This window comes from Psammomys obesus, unplaced genomic scaffold (genome assembly GCF_907164565.1).
Source record: "Psammomys obesus unplaced genomic scaffold, mPsaObe1.curated_primary_1811, whole genome shotgun sequence".
NCBI classification, from domain to species: Eukaryota; Metazoa; Chordata; class Mammalia; order Rodentia; family Muridae; genus Psammomys; species Psammomys obesus.
In genome coordinates, this window is record NW_026590905.1 from 192,817 (window position 1) to 219,688 (window position 26,872).

A 26,872-nucleotide genomic window follows, 5' to 3' on the forward strand; every position below is an offset into this window, starting at 1 on the left:
TTGACTCCTCCCTCATTCTGGAGCCTTTGCACTCTTAAGAGTGAGATGATTATTTCCCTCGGTGGCCGTCCACTTTCTACAGGGAACACTTCCGTGAAGACACGAGAGCCATCAAAATCATCAAACTTTGGAATGGGCAGGCACAGAATGGTTCTTCTTCTAGACGCTGGACCTCCTGGTAAACGGGTCTCGTTTATATTTATCCTTTAGTGGAGTTAAGAGATGCTCTGACAGCAAGTGGCTATGATTGGCACAGGGGAGCAAGGAATAGAAAGGGGCATTCCAGTCCTATGGAAGTGCTTTTCCTCAGCCACACATCCTGAACTGAAATGGTGAAGAAGGGTGCAGTGTTTGCACTAATTTTATAAAATCGTTGAGGTGAAATCAAGTCAGGACCTGAAGAAAGCAGAACTGTCCTGAGTAGGAATCAATACTGATTAAAAGTTGATTTCCAGCAGGAAATTTTGAAAACCAACTCGGTGCAAAACTTTACTTCATCATGTTCATGGACTGGCTAAAATCATTCTGCAGTTTTCCGTGAGGGTTGAGTTGGGGTCACTATGGAGCTAAGAGCCATAACAGCACTAAATGTGCTTTATGCTGTGTGTGGAGATGGTAAGATTAGCATTTGGGGATTTGGGATGCCAGGTAGACTGTCACACTGTTGAGAGTGCTATTTAGCAGGTACTGTTGGTGCAACAGTCGAGAACACGAGAAACACCAGCCGTTCTCTCATGAGACTTATTGTCTAACTGTGTGGACCAGGTAGACAGGGGTTTGGGGGCAAGCCTAATTGACACTGAGAAGGTAGAGGGTCAGAAAGCTCAGAAACTTGCCATGTAGTATGCAGAGAAAGCGCACCACTCCTAGTTTTATGGATGTCTCTCTCAGCCTTGCAGGTTTAAGACCTGCCTCTACAGTTTGCTTCACAATCCCCACGCCTGGCCGCCTTTAGGCAGGTGTTCTTACTGATGCTCTGATTCTGGATCTGTACCTTTTCCATCTGCTTTCCATTTTGAAGGAAGGGTCTTCCTTTTTATTGGCTTAGTCTTTGTCAGACTCCAAAGCCTGAACCTTTTGTCTTTTGTTAGTAAGCTTCACTTCTGCCCTTTGTTTCACAGGTTATAAAAGATTTGTCCATATAGGTTTCTTCATCATGGCTGTGGTCTCTCTTCTTGGTGTCTCTGCTGTCTCTGATTCTCCTGGTGAGTACTGTGACATAAATTGTCAAACAAAACCACAATTCCCCTGTATGTTAAGTAGCAACTAAAACTCCGTCCTCTGAGGAGCTGAAGAACCAGATAGTAAAAGCACACAATAATATTCTAACCAGGAGACGCAAAATTACTAGCATTGTCTGCCCTCGTACAAAGCAATCTCATGTTATATAAAGGCTGAAAGCAGTGTATGGTAGACTGAGAAAAAGAGAGAGAGAGAGATGAAAGCTCAGAGCTATTGGGACAGAAGGGAGTTCCAAGAACATGATAGTGAATCCAAAGCCTATACTTCACATTTTTAAAAGTGTATTGCAGGGGGTCTGGCTGGTAGGCCCACTGGGTTCCTGGGTGAAGCCAACCTAACAGCAAAAAAGCAGCTGAGATAGTCTAAAGAAAGGAGGGAGGGAAATGTTTATCTTGTGATGGAAGATAATAGGAAAACAACTCTCTTGTTTCCATTTTTAAAGACCAGTTTTAGCAGACTTCAAGTACAATGTGTATAAATCCATGCAATTTTACATAAATGAGCTAAATGGTATTTAATGCCCTTCAACTGATTTTTCCATCCCCACAGTCACTATCAATTTTATTTCTATTGCACTTATGGTAGTGAGAAACATACATAGTTCATCCTGTAACACTCTGTGTCTTATTTTAGATGCTATCAATTGCCGCTATTAAGACACCAAGCCTAACAATGAAAATCCCACATAGTACTGTGCTGTTAGCTCTCCCGGTTTGGTCTTTGTTCCACTGGAAGCCTGTGGTACTAATAATTCTATCTGGATTCTGTGAAATAGCGTTCTCCCATTGTACCACAGTGGGCTCAGGACGGGTCTCAACTCTGACTCTAAATCATATCTAAGATACCTAAAGATGTATCATGCTCTCTGGACTCTATTTGACCGTCGTTTGCCGTATGAACTTGATATTGCAGGAGGAATGAAAAAGGAACTGAGACTGACCGGCGGTGAAAACAACTGTAGCGGGAGAGTAGAACTTAAGATCCATGAGAAGTGGGGAACAGTGTGCCGTAACGGCTGGAGCACGGACGAGGTTTCTGTGGTTTGCCGGCAACTGGGATGCCCAACTTCTGTTAAAGCCCTTGGGTGGGCTAACTCCAGTGCAGGCTCTGGGGACATCTGGATGGATAAGGTTTCCTGCACAGGAAATGAGTCTTTCCTTTGGGACTGCAAACATGACGGGTGGGGGAAACATAACTGTACCCACGAACAAGATGTCGGAGTGACCTGCTCAGGTAAGGCTCGGCTACGTCAGAGCAACCCCAGGCACGTGTTTCTGATTCAGTTCACAGTGTTTGCCTCTTGGAGGTAATGCCGGATTGAAGTCTAGCACAGTCGTTCCCTGATGCTATGATTCCATGCAAATCAAATACTCCTCTAAGCTTCTGGTAACTCGATAATAAGACATGCGCAAAGCTCTCTGCATACTGTCTGTCATATAACAAGTGCTGAAAATGTTAGCTTCCTCGTGGACCCCCATTTTTCGTTACCATGTACAGTCAGCCATATTCATCTCCTCCTCCTCACTTATTTTATTATTAATCTCTATGAGAGGATAACAAGCATAGCATTTACAATGAGTTTCAAAGCGGTAGGAAACCTTACCTGTATATAGGATTGATATTCAGCTACAGCTTGAGGCTGACACCTTCTGCTCTCATTTTCCTACATAACGAGGAGTGATGTTGGAACTTCCTCTCTGAAGTTTATAAACTTAAAGATCCAACCAGAACTGAATAAGAGAAAAAGAGCCGATAGACACTCAAGAACTGGCTAGTTTCATAGGGATCTGCTCTCTGTATTTTCGAGATTCTTCACCCTAATTCCTACTAGGTCTTCAGGAAGTCCACTTCTTTGTACACTAATCAACAGAAATCTTATGCCAGGCCACTCCCCCAGCCTCTGCACCACTGTCTTGGCTTTGCCGTCTTTCTAGGTGCTCATATCCAGCTACTGAACCTCATGCTGTTGATCCATGAAGTGGACTAAGGATGATAGCACAGTGTTTAAACTTGTAAGGACTCAATAATGTGGCCTGTGATGTGTCTATGCGTACTTTGATTGTGACCTCTTATTGTTATCAATTATTATTAATTTTCCACAATGAAAACAAGCCTTGCTAAGTTGGGGTCCTTGGTTGGAGTTTAGAGCTCATAAAATTTGATTTCTTGTTCAAGAAAGTGCTTCTAAACATTTTGTCCAACTGCACTTCTCCAGTGTCCCCAATTTCAGTCTCCCTTCTTTGTGTATTTTACTCCTTACAGAAACTCATGTCATGAGGAACAAATTATGCTGCAAAAGAAAGAAAGAAAGAAAGAAAGAAAGAAAGAAAGAAAGAAAGAAAGAAAGAAAGAAAGAAAGAAAGAAGGAAGGAAGGAAGGAATTTTGCTAAAAATGATAGTAAATGCCTTGGGGAGAAAACAAGCTTTGATTCATAAATTTGAAATCAATTTTTTTCCATAATTTTTAAGAACTTGATAGCACACGGTGTTTTGAAAATTGTTGTGTTTATTTAGGCATTTTAATCTTTTTCTTAATTTCTAATTTCAAATTCAACATCAATTATTCATTCTTAGAACTCTTTTACTATGAAGAGGTTAAAGTAAGGAATCTAAGCATTTGGTAAATGACCATTTTCTCATTCTCAACAACTTTATTAGAAGGCCAATTTTCTTTTTTTCTGCTTTCTTTCTCTTTTTTTTTTAAGTGAATAATGAGCAATATTGATCTTTTCTATACCAAAGAGTGTTCTGATCCATAACACAATTTCCCTGGAGAGGAGATGTAGAAGAAAATAGTTATTGTTCATTGGATTTTAACATGTCAAAATTCTTTGGTATGTGGAGATAGGCAGTATCTAAAAGCCAAATGCTAATTTTTAAGAGTAGCATCAAATTCCAAGTATCCAGGAAACCCGGAATAATTCCTTGCTTGTGGATGGATTTCACTTCCTAACCTTGGTCTTTTCTGTAGATGGATCCAATTTGGAGATGAAGCTGGTGAACGGGGCCAACCGGTGTATAGGAAGAGTGGAGATAAAATTCCAGGGAAAGTGGGGGACGGTGTGTGATGACAACTTCAGCAAAGATCACGCTTCTGTGATTTGTAAACAGCTCAGATGTGGAAGTGCCATCAGTTTCTCTGGATCAGCTAAATCTGGAGCTGGTTCTGGACCAATCTGGCTTGACGATGTGGCATGCAATGGAAATGAGTCAGCTCTCTGGGACTGCAATCACCGAGGATGGGGAAAGCATAACTGTGATCATGGGGAGGATGTAGGAGTAATTTGCTTAGGTAAGGATGGCTCCAGGCTTTCTGATCTCTGTGACTGACTAAAGAAAATGGTACCCGAATTGTAAAGAAAACGGTAAGCCCAAGAATTGTAAGCCCAAGTCCTTGAAAGCATAATGGAGTCAGCCTCTGTCTCCTTGTTATTGTCTCACTTGGGGTCCCAACTTTAATATTTGTGGGTTTGCTAACTGAAATCAGAAAATGAAAATTGGTCTAGGGGGCCAGGTTGGTGCTGGAGAGATGGCTCAGTAACTAAGAGAGTCCTCACCACTCTTGCAGAAGACTGTGGTTCAATTCTCAGCATCCATATGGTGACTCACGACTGTTAACTCCAGTCCCACAAAATCTGGTCCCTTCCTCCCATCGCCAAGAACAGTGCACACACATGCTGCATATACACATGCTCAGGCACACACAAAGACATGTAAAAAATTTGAAGATAAACAAACAACTAACAGTTACAGAGAAAATTATAAATAATGAAATTCAGTTCCATCATAAGAAGAGTGTTTTGGGAAAGCTTGATGGGGATGGAAGATGGGGTAAAGAGGGGTGGGGGGGGCTGAGGTGGAGGAGTGAAGAGAGGAGGATTGAGAAAGAAAGGGGTAACCAGAGGAGGGGCAGAGTGGGGAAAGGGGTCAGTAGTGAATCTTTTAAAGCTTTTGTACAGGTGAGCACATTCACCCCTCAGAACCCTCTTACCCTTTCCTTGTCTTTCTCCCTCCTGTTAGTACTTGCTGTCCTTTTAGACCATTTTACTTCTACTTTCAAGTCATTTCAACATAAGTAGATAGATGATATAGAAGATAAATAGGTAGGTAGGTAGATAGATAGGTAGGTAGGTAGATAGATAGATAGATGATAGACAGACAGATTGGGATACAAATATAGAAATACCACAAACATATAATTGTATATATCTATCTAAAAATCGATGAACCAGAACAGAAACAACATTTACTATTTGTCTTTCTGAGATTGGTTTAAAAACAAGCCACCATCATCCTCCTCCTCCTTTTTTAGACACATTGACCTAACCTTAACCACATTCCCAAACCATTACGCCAAATCCGTAGAATTAAGTGATAAAAACAACAGTGCCAATACATCAGCACCTCTCAAAGGCGCGGGCTATCCATGAGCAAGTACTGCTTTGGCCTGGTGACTCTAACATTCACACCGGGACCCAGGCTGTAGGCTTGTGCTTATCACGGGATTTTATTCGGAAGCAAGGAGGGTTCTTTAAGGGGTGTTCTTTAAGAGGTGTTAACTGAGGAATGAACCGCTCAGTCCTTCCCCTCTGCTCTGCCTGTAAGCTAGGAGGGTATTCTAGTAATTATTTCTCCATTGCTGTGGTAAAACACTGAGATCAAGGCAACTTATAGAAGGAATGCATGGTTTATTTGGTTTTCCTCGTGGTCACAATGAGGAAGGAAGCACAACAACAGGCAGATTTGGTGAGCGGAGCAACAAGCCGAGCACCCACATCATAAACTGCCAGAACAAAGCCAAGTGGCAATTAGTATTCGTACAATGCTCTTAAAACCTTAACCCCCACCCACCCACCAAGGGACATACTTCCTCCAGATAGACCACAACTCGTTAACCTCCCCAAACAGTGCCACTAACTGGGGCAAAGGCCAGACAGTGTCCACACACCTGAGCTGTGGAGAAGCAGCCTCACTCCAACCCCCACAGGCACTCACGAAAGGGCCAGGTGCACGGCACAGGCTGGGCGGTGGAGACAGATCATGTAGTTAACAGTGAAAGCGGATGCCAGATATTTACCTAAACTGGAGTAAGAGGTGAAAAACCTAAACACAGGCAGATGTACTTTAACAAGACAGAGTAAGTTCTAACCCCATTTGTGGTGACCGAACAGGCACAAAACTGACTCTTGACAAATCTCTGAGATGCTTCCCATTGCCCGATGTTCTCCATTTATGTCTGTAGTGACTCGCCGTGGAGCTATGGAGCAGCTGCCTCTCTCCATCCCTCCACCCCGCCTCCAACTCAGCTAGAGCTAGTTCTTCCTCACCTTATTCTTGTTTCCCTTTCACTGTTTGTTACTTGCTGCCGTTGCAGAGGGGGCTGATCTGAGCCTGAGACTGGCCGATGGAGTGTCCCGATGTTCGGGGAGATTGGAAGTGAGATTCCAATCTGAATGGGGGACCGTGTGTGATGATGGCTGGGACAGTCTTGATGCTTCTGTGGTGTGTAAACAACTGGGATGTCCAACTGCCATCGCTGTCATTGGTCGAGTTAATGCCAGCGAGGGGTCTGGACCAATTTGGCTTGACAGCGTTTCCTGTAAAGGACATGAAGCAGCAATTTGGGAATGCAAACACCAGGAGTGGGGAAAGCATTACTGTCATCACCGAGAAGATGCTGGCGTGACCTGTTCTGGTAAGTTAGAACAAAAAAGGCAGTCAAAGATGGAAAAACCTGTGTTCATTAGAAACAGAGATAGGTGTGAGTCGCGAGTGGTGGAAACAATTAATTCATGTTGGGAATTCCTTCATAGCTGTGAAAGATCTGACACATTCTTCATAGAAGGGATATTTGGCTCCATTCTCTGTGTTGTTAGGAGTATTGTTTGGAACGACACCTTCAATTCTAAGTCTATGTGTAGTCCAGAGACTTCGTATTTAAAAGACTAGGATGAATGGTATGTGTCTGTGTGTCTGTGTGTGTAACTAACATTTTTAGTCCTTAAGAACTATATTCCATTTATAGTAGAATTCACAGTCTGCATTTGATTATTAAAACCTCAGTAAAAACGTAAGCCAAAATTGGGTATGGTGGTACAGGCCTGTAATCCAAGCCACTTGGGAGAGAGACGAGGACAGAGGATGGCAAATTCAAATAGGTTCTGGGCAACTTACTGAGATGCCAGCTCAAAACTGGGAACAAAAATATAGAAAGGCACCAGGCACACAATCCTTCTCTAGTTTTTGAAAGGGCCTAGGTTTGATCCTCACTAATGTCAAGAAACAAGTAAGCAAGAGGTGCCAGTCCAGAGTCCAGAGTCTCGGTGTCTACGAAGGAGGGAATACAGTGTTTCCAGAGCTGCCTGCCCCGGCCTCCCTCAGCCTCTGCTTCTGCTTCTTCTGCAGACGGATCAGATCTGGAACTGAGGCTTGTAGGTGGAGGCAGCCGCTGTGCCGGGACGGTGGAGGTGGAGATTCAGAAGCTGACAGGGAAGGTGTGCAGCCGAGGCTGGACCCTGATAGAGGCTGACATCCTTTGCAGACAGCTTGGATGTGGCACCGCACTTCAAACGCATTCTAACATCTACTCCAAAATCAAGGAGGCAAATACATGGCTCTTTCCTGGCTCTTGTACTGGGAATGAAACTTCTCTTTGGCAATGCAGAAACTGGCAGTGGGGCGGCCTTTCCTGCGATCACTTCGAAGCAGCCCAAGTTACCTGCTCAGGTGAGACCTTCAATTCATTTGTTAAGAAGCAACTTAATGCCAAAGATACTGTAGATGCCATGGTTGTGGTTTACTTTTTATGCTCTTTCTTCAGCCTTGTGAATCGGGATATGTAGGTGCTTTGCCTAAACTAATCATAGAATTGGGATTTTCTTTAAACCTCTTCCTTTCAAAAAATTTTTTAAAGATTTATTTGCTGTTTATACAGTGTTCTGCCTACACACGTGCCTGCACACCAGAAGAGGGCACCAGATCGCATTATAGATGGTTGTGAGCCACCATGTGGTTGCTGGGAATTGAACTCAGGACCTCTGGAAAAGCAGCCAGTGCTCTTAACCTCTGAGCCAAAAACCCCCTGGCGCTTATTTTTAAAATAAATCTGGTGGTACTATTTTTCCGAAAGCAGTAATGTACTTGACACATATCGTTGTGTGTCTGTATTATGTGTAAGTGATATATTGGCAGACTGAATTATCCTTCAACTAACAATGCATTGGGGGTCTGGGGAGGCGGCTCAGTAGGTAAAGCACTTACCACACACTCATAAGGACCTGAGTGCGGATCAACCGCACACGTGAAGAGCTGGGAGCTGCAGTGCACACGTGAGGCTAAGCACAGCTATTCTCAAAGTTAGCGAGAGATTACTATCCAAAGCTGATGTCAAACCGCGCCTTGGTCGGTGCTGATGCCAGCCTCTGCCTGCCATGGTTGGTCTGAGACTTAAAGCCATTTGAAACCTTATGCCTGAATGAGAGCAGAAGACCAGAAGGCTGCTTTGCTGCTAGGCTTCCTGCTTTTCTTATGGAGGACTAATTTCGTCTTCTGCTTTGGGTGCATTTTATGACCAACCCAGCTGAGAGACAAGACGCTGGAGGTGTTTCAAATAATGATTACTCATCCTTGTTTGTGCTTATTATATGCTTTGTTACAGAACAAAAGGAGAAGGTCCTAACTCGCTGTTCTTACACTTGTTCTTCGTTCGGGCTTTTTAGAGAGAGAATAAATGCTGATTTAGCTACCTTGGCAGATGAAAACTTAACCTGCTAATCAAAACCAAATCCATTCACAAAATTGTATTTACTGGCTCTTATATAAAAATTAATGAAGTCGTTTGACTGTTGGGCAGAAAAGTCCCTTCAAAAGCTAAGACTCCAGTATTCTGACCCAAACAAATGATCTAAAGAAAGCAAAAGCAACCTGCGAACGTAAGCTAACAGATTCACAAAATCAGCTGAAAAAAAATGGAGTCCCCAAGTTTGGGTGAAAGATTTTCCATTCGGACTTAGAGTCAAATGTTTTAGGATTGGGGGACAAAGAGAATGTATACAGAAAGGGTTTGTTTTCAAGCATGCAATACATTTTCACCAAGAAAGAAAGCACGGTTGGTTTGGTTTTGCTTTCCTCTAGTTGTGTTTTATTTCATCTGAAATGGCTACATGTGAATAAGCCAGAAGCCACAAGAAACCTAGTTTGGCCTTGATCTCAGAAAATTAAGGGCTGTCCAAGATGCCAGTGACATCTTAGATGGGGCGATGCTCCCCCAACTCAACGAGAAGCTGAGGACTTTGCAGTTCAAACATCATTGATTATTTGTGTATAGCACTGTTTGCTTTAAATTTGATCTGCATTTAGAAATCAGTGGGTTCTTCCTCTCATATTTGGATAGGAATTCACTTCAATGGTGAAATTCTGGGATGCAGAGACCTTCTATTTGTGTTTCTAGTGCAGAAAAGAGTCACGTCTAGAACATTTTCAGAGATGTTTTAGTATGAGGGAAAAGACATGATCTTAAGAAAACAGTGAGAGTATGAACACTTCAAGGGCTTAAGGGCTGTTTGTCCATTTGTACTATGCCAAGGGCAGCTTCAAAGGTTTCCATAGGCATCTGTGGAGGACGAATGCTCTTTAAAAGATCCAACCTCAGATGCCCTTCTGTTTGGTTTTTGTTGTTGCTGTTGTTTTAAGAAGTGAATTTGAAACAGTTCCTGTTTTCACGAAGCTCATGTTCCCGGTGTTAAAGGAAGCCCTCACTTGTCTTGGTGGCTAAATCTCTTGGCCTGAAAAGGGGCACATCCCAACCTGACTCCCGTTTCTTGTTGCTCGGCATCTCCTTTGTTTACCTTCTAAAGCCCAGCTACACTGCCCGACACACGGGTTTGTTTTCTCTCTTGGTCCTGGAGGCACCAGATCCGGGAGCCTGACGCAGTACAGCGTGGCAGAACACACACAGGTCTGTTTGCCTGTGAAGCCCTGGGATAAAGCCCTGTCAGAAAGAAATGGGAAGAGGACAGGAAAGTCACAGATACCAAGTGTCCCATTCTTAAATGTCTGGTGTCGGTGCGGTGTTCCACACGGAAATACACTGAAAACCTACACGAGGTTGTTGATGGGGCTGGTCAGACTTCAGACTGGGCTGACTAAAGGAGCCCAAACAAACTGGGTTTTATGAACTAACGGAAGTGAAACATTAGAAGAAGAAGAAAAAAAAAAAAAGCAATGCTAATCATGGTTTTCTCCAAAAAGCAAAGCATTAGAATTTTCTTAGAAGGACAGGTCCAACGAGAATTATGAGATCCATGATTTACTATGCTCAGAACAGACAGAAAATCCAGGTGGTGCGGTGTGGCTAATCCAGGAGAGCCCTGGCTCCTAGTCCTGTCATGAGTGAAAACGTGGACACTGTACTTCTCACATAAAACACAATTACTTTTCAGGTCACAGGGAACCCAGGCTGGTTGGAGGGGAAATTCCGTGCTCTGGACGTGTGGAAGTAAAGCATGGTGACGTGTGGGGCTCCGTCTGTGATTTTGACTTGTCTCTGGAAGCTGCCGGCGTGGTGTGCAGGGAACTCCAATGCGGAACAGTGGTCTCCATCCTCGGGGGAGCACATTTTGGAGAAGGCAGTGGACCGATCTGGACTGAAGAATTCCAGTGTACTGGGGACGAGTCCCATCTTTCGCTGTGTCCAGTGTCGCCCCCTCTAGAAGGCTCTTGTAGCCACAGCAGAGATGTCAGCCTAGTCTGCTCACGTAAGACGCAGAAAAACGTCTTCAGTTTACTCCTGGGCTGTGAAGGAGACAGGGGTGGGGAGTCCAGGATGTCTTCTCTAAAGCCTTCCCCCACCCCACCCCCGCCCCGGTCTCTTTTTCAGGATACACAGAAATCCGCCTGGCAGAGGGCAAGTCCTCCTGTGAGGGGAGAGTGGAGCTCAAGGTGCTTGGAGAGTGGGGACCCCTCTGCGACTCTCACTGGGACATCGAAGATGCTCACGTCCTGTGTCACCAGCTCGGATGTGGAGTCGCCCTTTCTGCCCCACGGGGAGCGCGTTTTGGGAAGGGATCGGGTCAGGCGTGGAGGCACATGTTCCACTGTACCGGCACGGAGCAGCACATCGGGGATTGCCTCGTGACGGCTCTGGGCGCGCCAGTGTGTGCCGAAGGGCAAGTGGCTTCTGTGATATGCTCAGGTGAGAGGGGGAAGGGCAGAGCCAGCCGTCCATGCGCCCCTCCGCGGTGCTGTGCTTTGGAATCAGGTGGGCCTGCGTCCCAGGATGAAGCCAAAGAGAAGGAACCGGTCTGTCTTGGGGGTTCGCGAGACAGTTGAGTCGGGACAGTAACTTCGTCTGCCTTATGAGCGAGCAAGCGGGCTTAACTTCCATCAGTCTTATTGCTGACTGTGCTTTCTGCGCTGGTTCTCAACCTTCCCAGTGCCTCGACCCTTTAACATCTACAGTCCCTTACGTTGCGGCGAGCCCTCCGCACATGGCTGGAGTTTTGCTGCTGTTAAAAATCGTGGCGCAAATACACCATAGGCTGTTCCACCCCCTGTGAAAGGGTTGATGGGCTCTCGCCTCCCCTGGGGGGGGGGGGTCACGACTCACAGGTTGACCACCCCTGGCTCGCTGTAACCTAAGTTTTCTCAGAGCACCTGCTTCGTTTCCAAGAGGCCCATCTGTCGTCCTCCCTGCTCGTACAGAAAGGGCATCCTGAGATCAGGGCTCTGGGATGGAGGCCCCCTCCTCAGTGGCTGTGCAGCTCCCGGGGGAGGGTACCGCCTTCCTCTTGCTAGAGCCGCGTCCTCAACTCATGTGCAGAACTCTCTGTCTGACGACCCTCGTCCTTCACCCTTCCCGTCTAACACGCCTGAACATTTTGGCGTTTCCAGGAAATCGGTCCCAGACACTGTTGCCGTGTAACTCGTCGTCCTCCTCGGTCCAAGCAGAGAGCTCCACCGTCCCGAAAGAGAGCGGCGTCCCGTGCATAGGTGAGGATCTGTGGGATGGACCTGTGGGAACGGCCGCGAACCTGGGAAAGCGCGCCGCGCCTCACCGTCGCCTCCTCCGGTTCTCTCCCCAGCGAGCGGTCAGCTTCGTTTGGTAGGTGGAGGCGGTCGCTGCGCCGGGAGAGTGGAGGTCTATCACGAGGGATCCTGGGGCAGCGTCTGTGACGACAGCTGGGATCTGGCGGACGCCGACGTGGTGTGCGGGCAGCTGGACTGCGGCGTGGCTGTTAACGCCACCGGCTCTGCTCACTTCGGGGAAGGGACGGGGAGAATCTGGCTGGACGAGGTCAGCTGCCGCGGGGACGAGTCTCGCCTTTGGCAGTGCCGGTCCCACGGCTGGGGCCGTCACAACTGCAGGCACAAGGAGGATGCCGGGGTCGTCTGCTCAGGTACGTGCTGGTCACAGCTGTGCTGGAAGGGACCGAGGTGCACATGGCAGGGAACATCAACCTGAAACACTCCACCCAGTAACCGGTCCAGTTATTTCCAGAGTCAGGCGCCTCAAAACATTTGCTCAACGTGTCGGTACAATCTCGTGTGTTGGCTAGGATACTGTTAAGAGAAAAACAAAGAAACAGGCCTGGCTATCCCAAAAATGTCAGCGTATCTGTAGAGCTGCATACCGGATCCGATGGCTCACTTGATAGTTCTAACACGGGTAAGAAAGACTAAAAAGAACAAAAATAAATCCTGTGTAACGTTTACAAAGAAAAGAGATATTTAAATAAATATTTAAATACATCTTAAAAACAGATAGACGAGTTTTATTTGCCAGTGGGGCAAATTTTACCATAAAGAGGCCATTGCTCTTGCTTTGTACTCATAACAAGCTTCAGAGACGTCCATGAACCAGAAGAAAAAAAAAAAAAAAAACCGCCCCTGGTTGCAGTGTGCTAAGGAAAACAGTAGTATGACTCAGTAGTGAAATGAAACAAGTCTCTATCAGAAGGGACCTTTCCCTATTTAATGACCCACTAGAGGGCATCTGTGGCTAAGTGGCGTGTCAAAAAAAGAAAGTATTTCACTTTAATGCACACAAAACGTTGGATTTAGGGCCTGTGTCTCATTAAATGTTAAGAACCAAAGGCATTGCCCGAAACCCCATACCAACACATGCACCGAAGAATTGACTCGATCATGAAACAGGGTGTACTTGCACTAAGACCTCACATCCTGTTCCTGAAATACATAGTTTACATGTCAATTAAACACAAATAAGACTAGAATAAGACTTGTTGGGCTAAAATTACAATGATTTAGGGAAACTTGTGTCACCAAAAAAAGCTCGGAGGCTTTGACTGAATCTCGAAAGTGTCTTGGAGCACTGAAAGTCTTCAAATGAGATCCTCTAGAAGGAAAGTCCAGATTAGAAAGCCAGACGGTGTGTAGAACCTAACCCTACTAAGATCTACTGGTTTGTTCAGAAGTTACTAACGAGTTACTGGGAGGTGACACAGTCTATCTGTTGCAGTCATTTCTACATTAGAGAAAAAAAAAAGAAAGTGTTTTTCTCAGAGAAGTTGTGAAACCACCAATTCTTCTCTCCCCCCCCCACCCCCAGAGTTCATGGCTCTGAGGCTGACCAATGAAGCCCACAGAGAGTCCTGCACAGGTCGCCTGGAAGTGTTTTACAACGGGACATGGGGCGGTGTCGGCAGCAGGGATATGTCCCCAACCACCGTGGGGGTGGTGTGCCGTCAGCTGGGCTGTGCGGACAACGGGAAGGTGAGACCTACACCCTCAGACAAGACAGAAGCCGGGCTCATGTGGACAGACAATGTGCAGTGTCCAAAAGGAGTTGATGCCTTGTGGCAGTGCCCCTCGTCCCCGTGGAAGCAGAGACAGACCAGCCCCTCCGAGGAGTCTTGGATTGTCTGTGACAGTGAGTGTCCATTTTCAATAGGAAATTTCCATTCTGCCTCTCTACCAGGCTCCGGTGTTTTCGCTGTGGCACTCATTTTTAGTCTTTTCTTTACCTATTCATCAAGATCACACATATTGATAAAAAGATTACAATAACATAGTTGATAAACTTCAAAATGTCCCATAGCTTTATAAAGTAAAATATTTTAAAAGCTGTTTTTAAAATATCCAGGTTTTTTTTTTTTAATTTGGTAAAACTTTAAAACTTTCTTTAAAGAAGTTCTAAATCTCCCAATTGTGTGTGTTTGCAATGTCAAAATAAAGTACCGTTTTTAAGAATGGGGACACAGAGCACAACCATAATTTTTAGAAGGCAAAACTGAGTTTTAACAGTGTGAACAATTTAGTGTTTCCAAATCAATTCCAAGTGGGTTACTTTTATGTTACAAAGTTTGGTTGCCAGCAAGAAAGTTTCTTGTATATGAACCTATGCAGCTATAATACTTCCTTTAAAAAAAAAAAAAAAAAAAAAAAAACAACCACTGGTTTTTAAGACAGAGTAAAACTTATATAAAAATCATATCCCAATTTAAAAGTATCTTTATTTTCCTCGGCTGGCTCATGACATGCGTTGAGGCCCAGAATGGCTCCAGTGCTGAGTTATTAGTTTTAAGTCAACTTTTTGTTACAGATGTTACAGATTTTTTTAACCATACCCAGTAACTTATAAGTCAATGATCTATAGCCAAGACATCTAGAACATAGTAAACTCATACATTTAAGACCAGTCAGAAACAGCCATGCCGTGGCCACACACATTCATATATTCAAAACAGACCGACAAAACTTTCCTTACTTCTCCCGGCTGTCATTTCAAGAGAGGAGCACCTTGCTACCTGCTGAGTCCCACTCCCAGGGGCACAGCGGTTCTGGAGCAGGAATAGCTGCCAGCTTCCTTACCCGAGAAAGCTGAGGAGCTGCTGGTGCCCCTTTAAGAGCAGCTTGTACAGATTTCCCCAGCTTTGCTGTCAGCTTGATCCGAGGAAGAAGGTGGGGCTACGCCGGTGGAGCTTGGGTCTAGCTGTGGGTGCAGGACCCGAAGAGCAGTTTTTCCGGTTTTTGTTGTCCCGATTCAGCTCCCTCTTTTTTTTTTTTTTTTTTTTTTTTTTAATCCTTGAGATGGATTGAGACTAAGTCAAGGGTGAATGGGGAACGGTCAGATAAAGCTTGGCCCATTTTTCCAAATAGGAAACACAGAGCAACAATCAAATTAAACCAAACTACAGACACAAACTGACAGACATGGACAGACCGGCATGCCCAGAACCAGAACCAGGTGTTCCCCCAAACGGGAACTAGTGAGAGGGCAGGACCTCCGACCCTGGAATCAATAATATGTCCTGTTTCTCCTTTCTTGGGTACCAGATAGGCCCTAGCCAGAAATCAGAACACAAACTTACCTCTGGGGTCCAGATGACTAAAAAACAGTCCCAAGTGTTGCTAATTCAACTTTGGAGCTAAAGGGAGTCAGCGTTTGGTTCCCGGAACACACCAAATGTTAGGGTCCGAAAATCCAAAACAATCCAAGCAGGCGCAAGAGTCCAGCAGAGCAAGGTCTTTGTTTGAATTAGGCAGCAAAAACTGACCAGTCAGGGACAACAGCACAGACTCTGGAGCTGACTAAGAACGTTCATCTTAGTATTGAAGCAGATGACCAAAACGCCACTATTCAAGGTCCTAGAACAAACTGGAGATGCTGAGCCGGGATGTTACAGTGCTTTTAAGCTCCAAACCCACAAACATCTCTGCCAAGTTTTCCCACCAATCAGAATTTGGGCCTAGGAGACTTCCTTTGGAACATGTCTTTGTGGTACACTTATCCAGTTCCCATTGGTTGGGTTATCAACTGTGGCGGGCGAGTTGCCTAGCGTTCATGTCTCAGCTTGCCAACCCGGATGTCAGTTACCCACATAACATGTCTATCTCTGCCAAACAAGATGTCACTTACCCAGAGAGGTCTTGGGAACTTAAACTTTATTTGACCCCTAATCAAAATGGAAGTTTATTCAAAATAGCTTCAGTTTGTTTCTTTCTTACATCATCTGAGAAAACAAGAGATTTTTTTTTTTCTGTTCACACTCTGGCTTGACTTGTTAAGTCTCATTAATCAGGGATGGAAAGCTTTCAGGTAAAACTTAGGACTGGAATGGCTGATCTTATGTAATTGTTATATTGTACACATATATACACACATACAAGATCGGGAATCATTATTCCAGACTTTCATATTTATGTTCTCAAAATTTCTATTTGATTGATTTCTCTAAAAACAAGAAACAGAGAATACATGGTTAACAAATGGATCATTGAAAGCCTTTCTTTCCTTTCTCTACATTTCTTCTGAATATTATATTGTTGTATTAATATAAGAATAACTCAGAAGAGTCAGTCCTGAACTCTTTTCATCACACATCCTCTCAAGCCGGGTGAATCATATTTCTGTCCACATCGCTTTTATCCGTGTGAGAAAATTTAGCTTCCTACATGATTAATGTTGACTTCATTCACTTGCAGCTTCTTGAGTCATGCTATATTTTTTTAAATAGTATCTTTAATAATTCTTTGGGAGTTTCATACAGTGTACCTTGATCATATTCACCCTTCTTCCTCAGCTCCTACCAGATCCATCCCGACCCCTCGACTTATCCAACTTCACCTCCCCTTTTATTTTTCTGACCCCCTGAGTCGACTTTGTGCTGGCCTAAAATCTTCTGGGTGTGGGTCCTACTTTGGTGGTTGGTCTTACCCTTAAAGGCACCTCTCTTCTCTCTCCCAGAAACTATCAGTTGCCAATAGCTGCTCAGGTGAGGGACTTCACATCCACCTCTCTTCTCCATGCTGGAATTTTTGTCTGGCTTGAGCCTTGCACAGGTCTCGTGCATACTGTCACAAACGCTGCGGTTTCTCATGTGCAAGTGTTCTGTTGTGTCCAAAAAAAAAAAAAAAAAAAAAAAAAAAAAAAAAAAAAAATACTGTTTCCTGGTAGCCACCCACCGTCTCTGGATCTTACAGTCTTTCCACTCCCTCTTTGGCAAAACTCCCTAAGCCTTGAGGGAGGGGTATCATACAGACATTCTATTTAAATCTTAAACGCAGCTCATCTCTTATTCTCAGCGTATTGTAGGTCTCAGTTATCCCCCCCCACTCTTTTCTCTACCTTGTCCTCCCATCTGCCACCCCATTTAACCCTTCCTTTCCTACTTTTCCCATTTCTCTTTCTATATCACTGTATTCTAGCTCTCCTCCCATGAAATGTCTCAACCTCCCCATAGTCCCATTCCAGTTTCCTGATTAGGTATCCCAAATAAAGTACACATGTCTAAAGCTTCAAAGACAGCATCCACATAGAGACAAAATACACGGCATTTGTCTGTCTGGAGTACCTCACACAGGATGATTCTTTCCAGTTTCATCAGTTTATCTGAAATGTTCATAATGTCGTTTTTCTTAACAGCTGAAGAATATTCCATTGGGTAAATTAACCATGTTTTCATTTTCTGTTTATCAAGTGGTGAACAAATAGACTATTTCCATCTCCTGGCTATTGTGGGTAGAGTAGCAATGAACACGGATGACCAAGTATCTTTGTAATAAGATGTAGGGGCCTTGGAATACATGCCCAAATGTGGTGTAACTGTATCATCTGGTAGATCTATTTACAGCTTTGTGAGGAACATCCACACTGATTTTCATAGTGTCTGCACCAGTTTGTTCTCCCAACCAACCGTGACTAAGTTTTCCCTTTCCTCAAATCCACAATAGCATTTGCTGTCTTTTTTTTTTTTTAGCTGTTCTGACTGGAGTAAGGCAAAGTCTTTTTAATTAATTTATTTATTTACTCACTTTACATCTCGATTGTAGCCTCCTCCCTCCCCTCCTCAAGGTCTCACCTTCCCTCCCTCTTTCCTCATCCCCTCGGGGAGAACTCCAGTTCATCAAGTCACATGAGGACTGATTGTGTTCTCTTCCCCTGTGGCTTGGCAAGGCAGCCCCATTGGAGAAGGGGGTGATCAAAAAGCAGGTAACAGAGTCCACAACAGAGACAGCCCTGACTCCCTTTACTAAGGGACCCACATGAAGCCTGAGCTGCCCATCAGCTACATCTGTGTAGGGGGCCTGGGTCTAGTCTATGGTCCAGGCATAGTCCTTGGTTGGTGCTTCAGTCTCCTCAAGCCCCTCTGGGGTCCGGTTACTTGGCTCTGTTGGTCTTCTTGTGAAGCTCCTATCGCCTCCATGTCCTTCTGTCCTTCCCTCCACTTTTCCACAAGACTCCCTATGCTTCGCCCAATGTTTGGCTGTGAGTCTCAACATCTGTTTCACTCTGCTGCTGGGTGGAGCCTCTCAGAGAACAGCTATGCTAGGATTCTCTCTGTGAACATAGCATAATATCATTAATAATGTCAGGGATTGGCTCTTTACAATGGAGTAGGTCTCAGGTTTGGCCAGGTGCTTGCTGAACACCCCTTCAATTTCTGCTCTATCTTTATCCCTGTACATCTTGTAGACAGGGTAAGTTTTGGGTTGAAGTGTTTGTAGGTAGGTTGGTGCTCCCCTCCCTCCAATAGGAGTCCTGTCTAGTTAGAGGGTGGCCTCTTCAGTCTCCATGACTCCTGATACTAGGAGTCTCAGCTAGAATCACCCCCATGTCCCCCCAGAAGCCAACCCTGTCTTAGGTCTCCAGCTTGTCACAGAGATGCCCCTGCCCATGGTTTCTTTTCTCACTATAGGGCCTCTGTCCTCTTGTCCCTGCTTTCCCCAGGTCTGGCCTCCACCCTCATTTCTCTCTGCTCTCCCTCTCCTATCATGTTCCCTCTCTTCAACCACCTCTGCTGTCTATTCTATTTCCCTTTCTGAGTAAGATTTCTTGGCCCCTCCTTGTTACTTAGCTTCTTTGGGTCTGTGGATTGTAGTATGGTTATCCTGTACTGTATGGCAAATCTCCACTTATAAGTGAGTACATACCATGTGTGTCCTTCTGGGTCTGGGTTATCTCAAGGATGATCTTTTCTAGTTCCATCCATTTGCCTGCAAATTTCATGATGTCCTTGTTTTTAATAGCTGAGTAGTACTCCATTGTGTAAATATACCACATTTTCTTTATCTATTCTTCAGTTGAGGAACATCTAAGTTGTTTCCAGATTCTGGATATTACAAATAAAGCTACTATGAACATAGTTGCGTAAGCGTCCTTGTTGTATGGTAAAGCATCTTTTGGGTATATACCCAGGAGTGGTATACTTGGGTCTTGAGGTAGAGCTATTCCCAATAATATGAAGTACCTTGATGTAACTCTAACCAAGGAAGTCAAAGAACTGTATGATAAAAACTTCAAGTCTCTGGAGAAAGAAACTGAAGAAGATATCAGAAGATGGAAAGATGCCCCATGCTCATGGATCGATAAGATTAACATAGAAAAGTAGCCATCTTACCAAAAGCTATCTACAGATTCAGTGCAATTCTGATCAAAATACCAACAGAATTCTTTACAGACTTTGAAAAGAACAATTCTAAACTTCATACAGAAAAACAAAAACCAAAAAAAAAAAAAAAACAGAATTGCTAAAACAATCCTATACAGTAAGATCAACTCTTAATGTAGCTTCTATTTGCATTTCCCTAATGGCTTAGGATGTTAAAATGTTTTCAAAATATTTCTCAGCTATTTAAATTTCATCTTTTGAGAACTCTCTGTCTGGTCTTTTGTCCTGTCTTTTAATGATGTTGTTTGTTTTCTTGACATTCTTTGTGTACTCGAGATACTAGCCCCTGTCAGGTTTATAGTTGGTAAGGATGTTTCCTATGCTGTAGGCTGTGTTTTTACCATAATAATCGTGTCCTTTATTCTATGGAAGTTTTCTGTTTCATGTGGTCCCATTTGTCAAGCTTCTGATAGAATATATCCAGTTTGATGAGAGGACACACACTTTTTTATGATAAAAGAACAAATTTGTCAACAATGTAATTTTAAAATCCATATCCGTTTTATTAATTCTTGGAGAGTTTCATGCACACATACAATACATTTGGATCATTTCACCCCTTCACTCTTCCCCCAACTCCCCTCAGATCCAGCTCCCTAACTCTCCTCCCAACTTCATGTTTTCTCTCTCTCTCTCTCTCTCTCTCTCTCTCTCTCTATTTCTTCACAACTTGCTGAGTCCAATCTGCTGCCCATGAATATACTTATGGGTTTAGGTTCATCTCTTGAGGCATACCCAACCCACCAAGGGTCACATCCCTAAAGAAAATGGACCCACCAGCCTCCCAGAGCCATCAGCTGTCCATAGTCTTCAGTCAGAGCACACACGTCAACCCCCTCCCTATTCCATGCTGGTATTGTATGGCTTGACTTCCTGCAGATAACCACAGCTGCTGTAAATGCAGTGGTCCTGCCACTTCCAGAAAAGATTTTTTTTTTACTCGTTTTTCTCAACCTCTGGCCCTTTCAGTCTTTCCACCTCTCCTCCTAAGATGGTCCCTGAGCCTTGCAAGAGAGGAATGTAATATAGATGTCTCATTGGATGGCTGTTACTGTCTGCACTCTGACCAGTGTGCACATTACTTAGTTTGTTTTAAGCAATCAAACGTCTCTTTCAGAAGCTCTCAGCTTCTCGGGAATAACCCATATGTCTCCGATTTCCTTTCAGACAAAGTAAGACTGCAAGGAGGACACACAGACTGTGCTGGGCGTGTGGAGGTCTGGCACAGAGGTTCCTGGGGGACAGTCTGTGATGACTCCTGGGATCTCGATGATGCTCAGGTTGCATGTGAGCAGGTGGGCTGTGGTCAAGCTGTGAAGGCACTAAAGGAAGCAGCGTTTGGTCCAGGCACTGGGCCCATATGGCTCAATGAAATGAAGTGCAGAGGGAATGAGTCTTCCCTGTGGGATTGTCCTGCCAGGCCATGGACTCACAGCGACTGTGGGCACAAAGAGGATGCTTCCGTGCACTGCCTTCCAAGTGAGTGTCAACAACCCGGATTGAGCTGGACTCTTTGGCAGCAGAGATGGGCCAGGCTCTCAAGGGTGACGTGTGAACAAAGGGGTCCGATGGGAAGACCATTGGGATGTTTCCATCTAAAGCAGTGGTCCTCAATCTTCCTAATGCTGCAGCCTTCATGTTGTGGTCACTCCCAACCATAAAATTATTTCACTGCTACTTCGTAACTGTATTTTTGCCACTGTTACAAATCATAATGTAGATATCAGATATCTAACCCTAACCTTAGCACAACCCTAACACAAACCCTAACCCTAACCCTAACCCTAACCCTAACCCTAGCACAACCCTAACCTTAGCACAACCCTAAACTTAACCCTAATTGTAACTCTGGATCAACCCTAACCCTAACCTCTAACCCTACCCCAAACCCTAGCACAACCCTAACACTAAACCAAACCCTATACCTAACCCTAGCACAACCCTAAAACTAACCCTGACCCTAACCTCAGCTCAACCCTAACCCTAACCCTAACCCTAGCACAACCCTAAAACTAACACTATCCTTAACCATAACCGTAGCACAAACCTAACCCTAACCCTTACCATAACTCTAACCCTAGCACAACCCCAACCCTAACCCTAGCACAACCCTAACCTGAACCTTAACCCTAGTACAAACCTAACTCTACCCTGAACCCTAGCACATACCCTAAACTTAACTCTAACTCTAACCCTATCACAACCCTAACCCTACCACTAACCCTAAACCTAAACCTAACCCTAACCCTAGCACAACCCTAAAACTAACATTAGCCATAACCAAAGCACAATCCTAACCCTAAACCTAATCCTATACTTAAACCTAACCCGAACACTAGCACAAACTCAACACTAACCCTAGCCTAACCATAACCCTTACCCTAGCACAAAAATAACTTAACCCTTCTGCTAACCCTAGCATAACCCTAACCCTAACACTAACCCTAACCTTAGCACAATCCTAAGACTAACCCTAACCCTAACTCAAACCCTAGCACTACCCTAACCCTAGCACAACCCTAAACCTAACCCTAAGTCTGGATCAACAATAATCTCAGATATCTACATTACGACTGGATATGTGGTCCCCCCGAAAGGGGTTGTGACCCACAGGTTGAGAACCACACTGATGTACAGAAATGATGAAACATTTGCTGTCACACATAACCTACATAGCTGCATGCGGGGGAAGAGGGACTTGTAGACCCAAGCTTTAGGAGAGAAAATGGAGTTCACTTGCTTAAACAGCAGTGAAAGCTCAGACAAGGAAAGATTGATACTTGCTTTATTCATGGCCCCCAGAACTGAGTCTTTTTCTCTTTTCCCCTGCAGGAGTGCCTTCAGAATCACAGCATGGCACAGGTATGTCATGTAATTTATAAACACAGGACTAATTTATAAGCATGGGACTTTAATATTTAGAATCCCTCTTGTTTAGAAGACTGGGTCAAAAAAAAAAAAAAAAAGCTCTGAGAACTGGAGCTTTGCCTTCTTTGCTTTGCTCAAAGAAAGAGCAGCTAAGAATTTATCATCTTTCTGTATATTTACCTCTGCTTAGGTCATGCAACCCTCGCTGCACTCTTGACCTGTGGTATCATTATATTGGTCCTTCTCATCACATTCCTCTTGTGGACTCTGAAGCGAAGACAGATTCAGCGGCTTAGAGGTCTGAGTCAAATTACAATCCCTCTAGCATATCCACAGGATAAAGGGGTTCTTGGAATAATTATAACTAAATTGACAAATCACTCAAGAAGAAGTGAGCAGAAAGCAGGGGACTATAAGAGGTTTAAATAGTTTCTCAGAGTATAAAGGGCAAAATTTCCTGGTGGAGGGAATCTCTGACTCCCATAATGTACTCTTCATTCTATCTGTTTAATTGGTATAGTTAATTAATAGAACTAGTAGTTCAGACTGAATAGACAATTTATGATTTCAGATGAAGATTTGTCCATGTTTAATTTTCTCTAACCGTAATAACCTTAATGTAAAATTGTGTAATTCTATCAAACAATGTGCTATGGTCTGAAGGTAAAGAAAACATCTATAAAATGTTTTTGTTGAGTGAAACTTTGGGGTTAGTAGACTATAAATATTTGGCAATGTAGCATTCTAGTAACATGAATAAGAAACAGAGTGACACAGAGAAGACAGATTATCTGAAATAAAAGGGGGTAGAAGGCTTCTAAGAAGACTCTTGAAAAGGATTTTAAAGATAGTTCAGATAACTGGGCAGGAGACATTCCAGATAAAGAGGGCTTGACCAAGTGCAGGGAAGCAGAAAGAATGACACAGTTGTACTCGCCGAACGAAGTGAGAATCAAAGAATGAAGCTGCTTTCCAGGCTAGCGTAGAGGAAAGGAGCGTGTTATGAAAGCCTTGTATCTGAGGGCACAAGAGCGCCTGGTCATTAGAACAGCGTGTGAGGGAGGTGAAAGGGTCAAGCTGTACTTTAGAGACAATTTTCAGCAACAACATTCCTGAAAGGTTGGAGTAGGGCCACACCATTGACAGGAACTGCACTGTGGAAAAGCTGAGATGAAAAATAGGAAGGGCCTTCTATTGAGAATGGAGGGGAGAGGATGCACTTTCAGTTAATCACAGAGGATGTTGGCTTCCTTGGTAGGAGAATGGGTTGTTACGTCATGGCAGTAGAGGCGGCTGTCTGTCTGTCTCATACAAGTAGGCTGGTTGAAAACAACGGCATAGGTAAAGACTGAGTTTTAAAATTCCTGATGAAAGGCTCAGATGAAGGACGGGAGGTTTGATGGGTGTCCACTGATCCCTAACCCAGGACTTTATTGTCAGTTTCCTCAAGAGGAGAGATTTTGATACATCAAGTTCAATACCAGGAGATGGATTCAAAGGTGGATGATCTGGACCTGATAAAGTCCTCGGGTCAGTGGACTGTAATAAAAGTCTAAAGCTTGGAGGGAAGGGGAGGGGAGGGAAGGGGAGGGGAGGGGGTGGGTGGGAGGGGGGAGGGGAGGGGGAGAGACTACTAGGAGAGGAAGGAGAATTCCTGATCAGGATGTAAAGTAAATAAATGAATTAATGACAAAGAAAAAAAGAGCTTCTCAGACACTTGAGGCCAGGGCTGGCCTATATTCCCAGTTATTTCCTTATTCCTTCCAGAAAATTCCAATGACTTTAAAGCTGATGGACTAACATCTCTGTCTAAACATCTTTCAATTCCTGAAATAAAAAAAGGGAGCCATTCAGAGGCACACTGAAAAGGAAAATGATAATTTATAACCCACTGAGGTGAGTGAGAATTTGTTCATTGTTATAAAACAGGCACACTCCTTTTGAGACAGACAACCTCCCTATTATTAGAAAGAAAAGAATGCATGCACATACATGTTTCCAGGTGAATACGAATATGTGTATATGCTTATAAATATGTATCTATGTTCAGATATAGATCAACCCTTTGTAAATATGACTCAACCTTTGCTAAGATGTGTGTGTTTGCTTATCAAGAATAATAATACATCCATAAGGCTAAGGAGAAACAGGGTAAGTAAATATTTTGAAACATTACAGGGATCCTGTCAGGCATTTATAGCTCTTGTATAATTCATGCTATGATAAAGATTGTACAAGACACTACAAATGGCAGAAAATTCATCTAGAAGGTTTGGGGAGGTTATAAGAAGATGTGATATTTACATTAAATCTTAATCATGGTTGAAATATGAACCATGCCAGGGGAAAGGAATACTACAGACAGAGTCTAGAGGCGTAGATGCTAGCCACACCCTGAGGAAACAGGCTCGCACAGGGATGCATACATCGTTCACATTTATTATTTATTGTTGGCATTCACATTTTGCAATTATCATCCATGAAGAAAGTTCAACCAAAATATGATCTGTGAGAAATTTAAGCGGAGGCAAAGACTAGAAGATAGAACTCATGGAAAGTTTACAAACCGGAAAGTGTTGGGCTGGGGTGTGGCTGAGGGGTAGAGTGCTTGTCTGGGTGTATCAGGTTCCGAGCTTAACCGACAACACTACAGTGAGAAGAAAGACAAGGACCTACGCTGTGAAACGTTAATGTCCACACAATATGAGGAATTATATACGCTTAAAGTTCTTAAAATTTCCACATTACATGAATAGTAGCTAGTGTTAATGTATATCTATATACATTATACATATACATACACACATATACACGTATCTAAGGAACAGCTGAGCAAAGTTGCGTAAAGCCACTTTTCACAAAAATGAATTGAAATAAAAATCTGAAGACCCTGGAGAGATGGCTCAGTAGGTAAAGTGCCTGTAACAAAGTAACCCCAGCGCTGGAGGAGACAGGCATTCCCCTGAGGCTCACTGGCTAACCAGACTAGCCAAATCACTGAGCTTTAGGTGCCGTGAGAGACCATGCCTCAAAACACTTTAGGACGGAGAGCGACACAGAAGAGATACTTGACATCCATCTTGGCTTTCCGCCCACCTGCACAGACCCACGCTAGCAAGGGCCCCCACGACCGACAAAAAAGTAAACAGATAAACACAATCAGTAGAAAATTTTTAATGTTCAAATTCAACAGTATGTCTAGAGAATTCAAATTATGGTTTGCAGCGAGGTCTTCATAGAAATCAGACTAACAAACGTTTAAAACAGCATCAAGACGTACTGACAAGGATTAAGAGAAAGGGACAGTCTAAATGACTGCTGCTTGGACAGGCACCATGGCCTCTAGAGAACAGTAAGATAACAAAGAGCTTCATAAGTCCTTTGACTCACCCTATGAACCTGTGAGGGTTCTGTCCACACAGATGAAGTCACTCATGCAAAGACCTTTGTCAGAGGCTACTTCACATTGTTGTTTGTCACTAAGGGACAATAAATAAACAAATAATAAAGTCAATGTCAACAGGCAGTACAATGGCTGGAAGGCCTCTGGTTTAACTCACAAATGTTAACATGATTCTGCTCATATGGATCATGTTATCTGTAACATTAAATAAAATGTTTGCATCATGGACTGAATGCATCTCTGTATAGGTAGAAATTGTTACAGTTTGAACTACACTGGGGACATGTTAATGTCCTGAGGTGACAGCTCACCTCCTGAGACAGCATCCACTGTGTGACAGCCGCTGTGGAAATGGCATTTTTTTCTTTGCTGGGTTTGTTTTTGCTTTGTTTCATTTTGTTTGAGGCGAGGAGGTCTTGCTTGTAGCCTAGGCGAGCATCACACTCGCTATGTAGACCAGGCTGGTTTCAAATTCAGAGCAACCCTCTGGTCTCAGCCTTGTGAGAGGTGAGCGCCGCCGCGCCTGACTTTTTGAATGTAATTTCTTGATCTTACTGTCACCCCATGGGACAAAAGCAGTTTTCACACACACAACAGTGTTGAAAACTATTTGCATTTAATTCTCTGCTCAGCAAGGAGAGTGTGTTTTCTCATACAAATGTGTTTGGACATATATGGAATGATAATGATGCGTTCCTCTATGTAAAGATAGAAATGACCTTTTTCTGCTTATGGGTTAGGTTGGCAATTAAGCAACCTTGGCATGGCAGACAGATAAATGGAACAAGAGCCCAGCCCATGCACAGATGACCACAACCGCATCTTCACACCGTCCTTTGTTTCCTGGTACTCTACTGAACCTGCAGAAACCGTATTTGTGAATGTGACCACCTAATAAAGATGAGAGATTTTTGAGGGGATTAAATAAACAATATTGTTACTGATTTAA

The 26,872-nt window shown here is 43.9% G+C and overlaps 1 protein-coding gene across 1 annotated transcript; it reads left to right on the forward strand.

Annotated features, from left to right (window-relative positions):
- Window positions 1–77: 77 nt before the first annotated feature.
- Window positions 78–26,872, forward strand: Cd163 (CD163 molecule). Its single transcript, XM_055609459.1, has 17 exons — window positions 78–178; window positions 1,122–1,205; window positions 2,155–2,475; window positions 4,214–4,534; window positions 6,617–6,937; window positions 7,648–7,968; window positions 10,683–10,997; window positions 11,120–11,434; window positions 12,133–12,231; window positions 12,324–12,638; window positions 13,811–14,131; window positions 20,820–21,131; window positions 22,485–22,514; window positions 22,711–22,818; window positions 23,961–24,050; window positions 24,288–24,416; window positions 26,664–26,872. Exons 1-16 carry the CDS (start codon window positions 133–135, stop codon window positions 24,383–24,385), a joined length of 3,417 nt encoding a protein of 1,138 aa, XP_055465434.1. The 5' UTR covers window positions 78–132; the 3' UTR covers window positions 24,386–24,416; window positions 26,664–26,872.

Excerpts from the sequence above, each read along its gene's own strand:
- Cd163 (XM_055609459.1), top strand. The coding sequence starts at position 133 with ATGGGCAGGCACAGAATGGTTCTTCTTCTAGACGCTGGACCTCCTG. Across the intron at positions 4,535-6,616 it reads TGTAGGAGTAATTTGCTTAG|AGGGGGCTGATCTGAGCCTG; the intron begins GTAAGGATGGCT and ends CTGCCGTTGCAG. Across the intron at positions 6,938-7,647 it reads TGCTGGCGTGACCTGTTCTG|ACGGATCAGATCTGGAACTG; the intron begins GTAAGTTAGAAC and ends CTTCTTCTGCAG.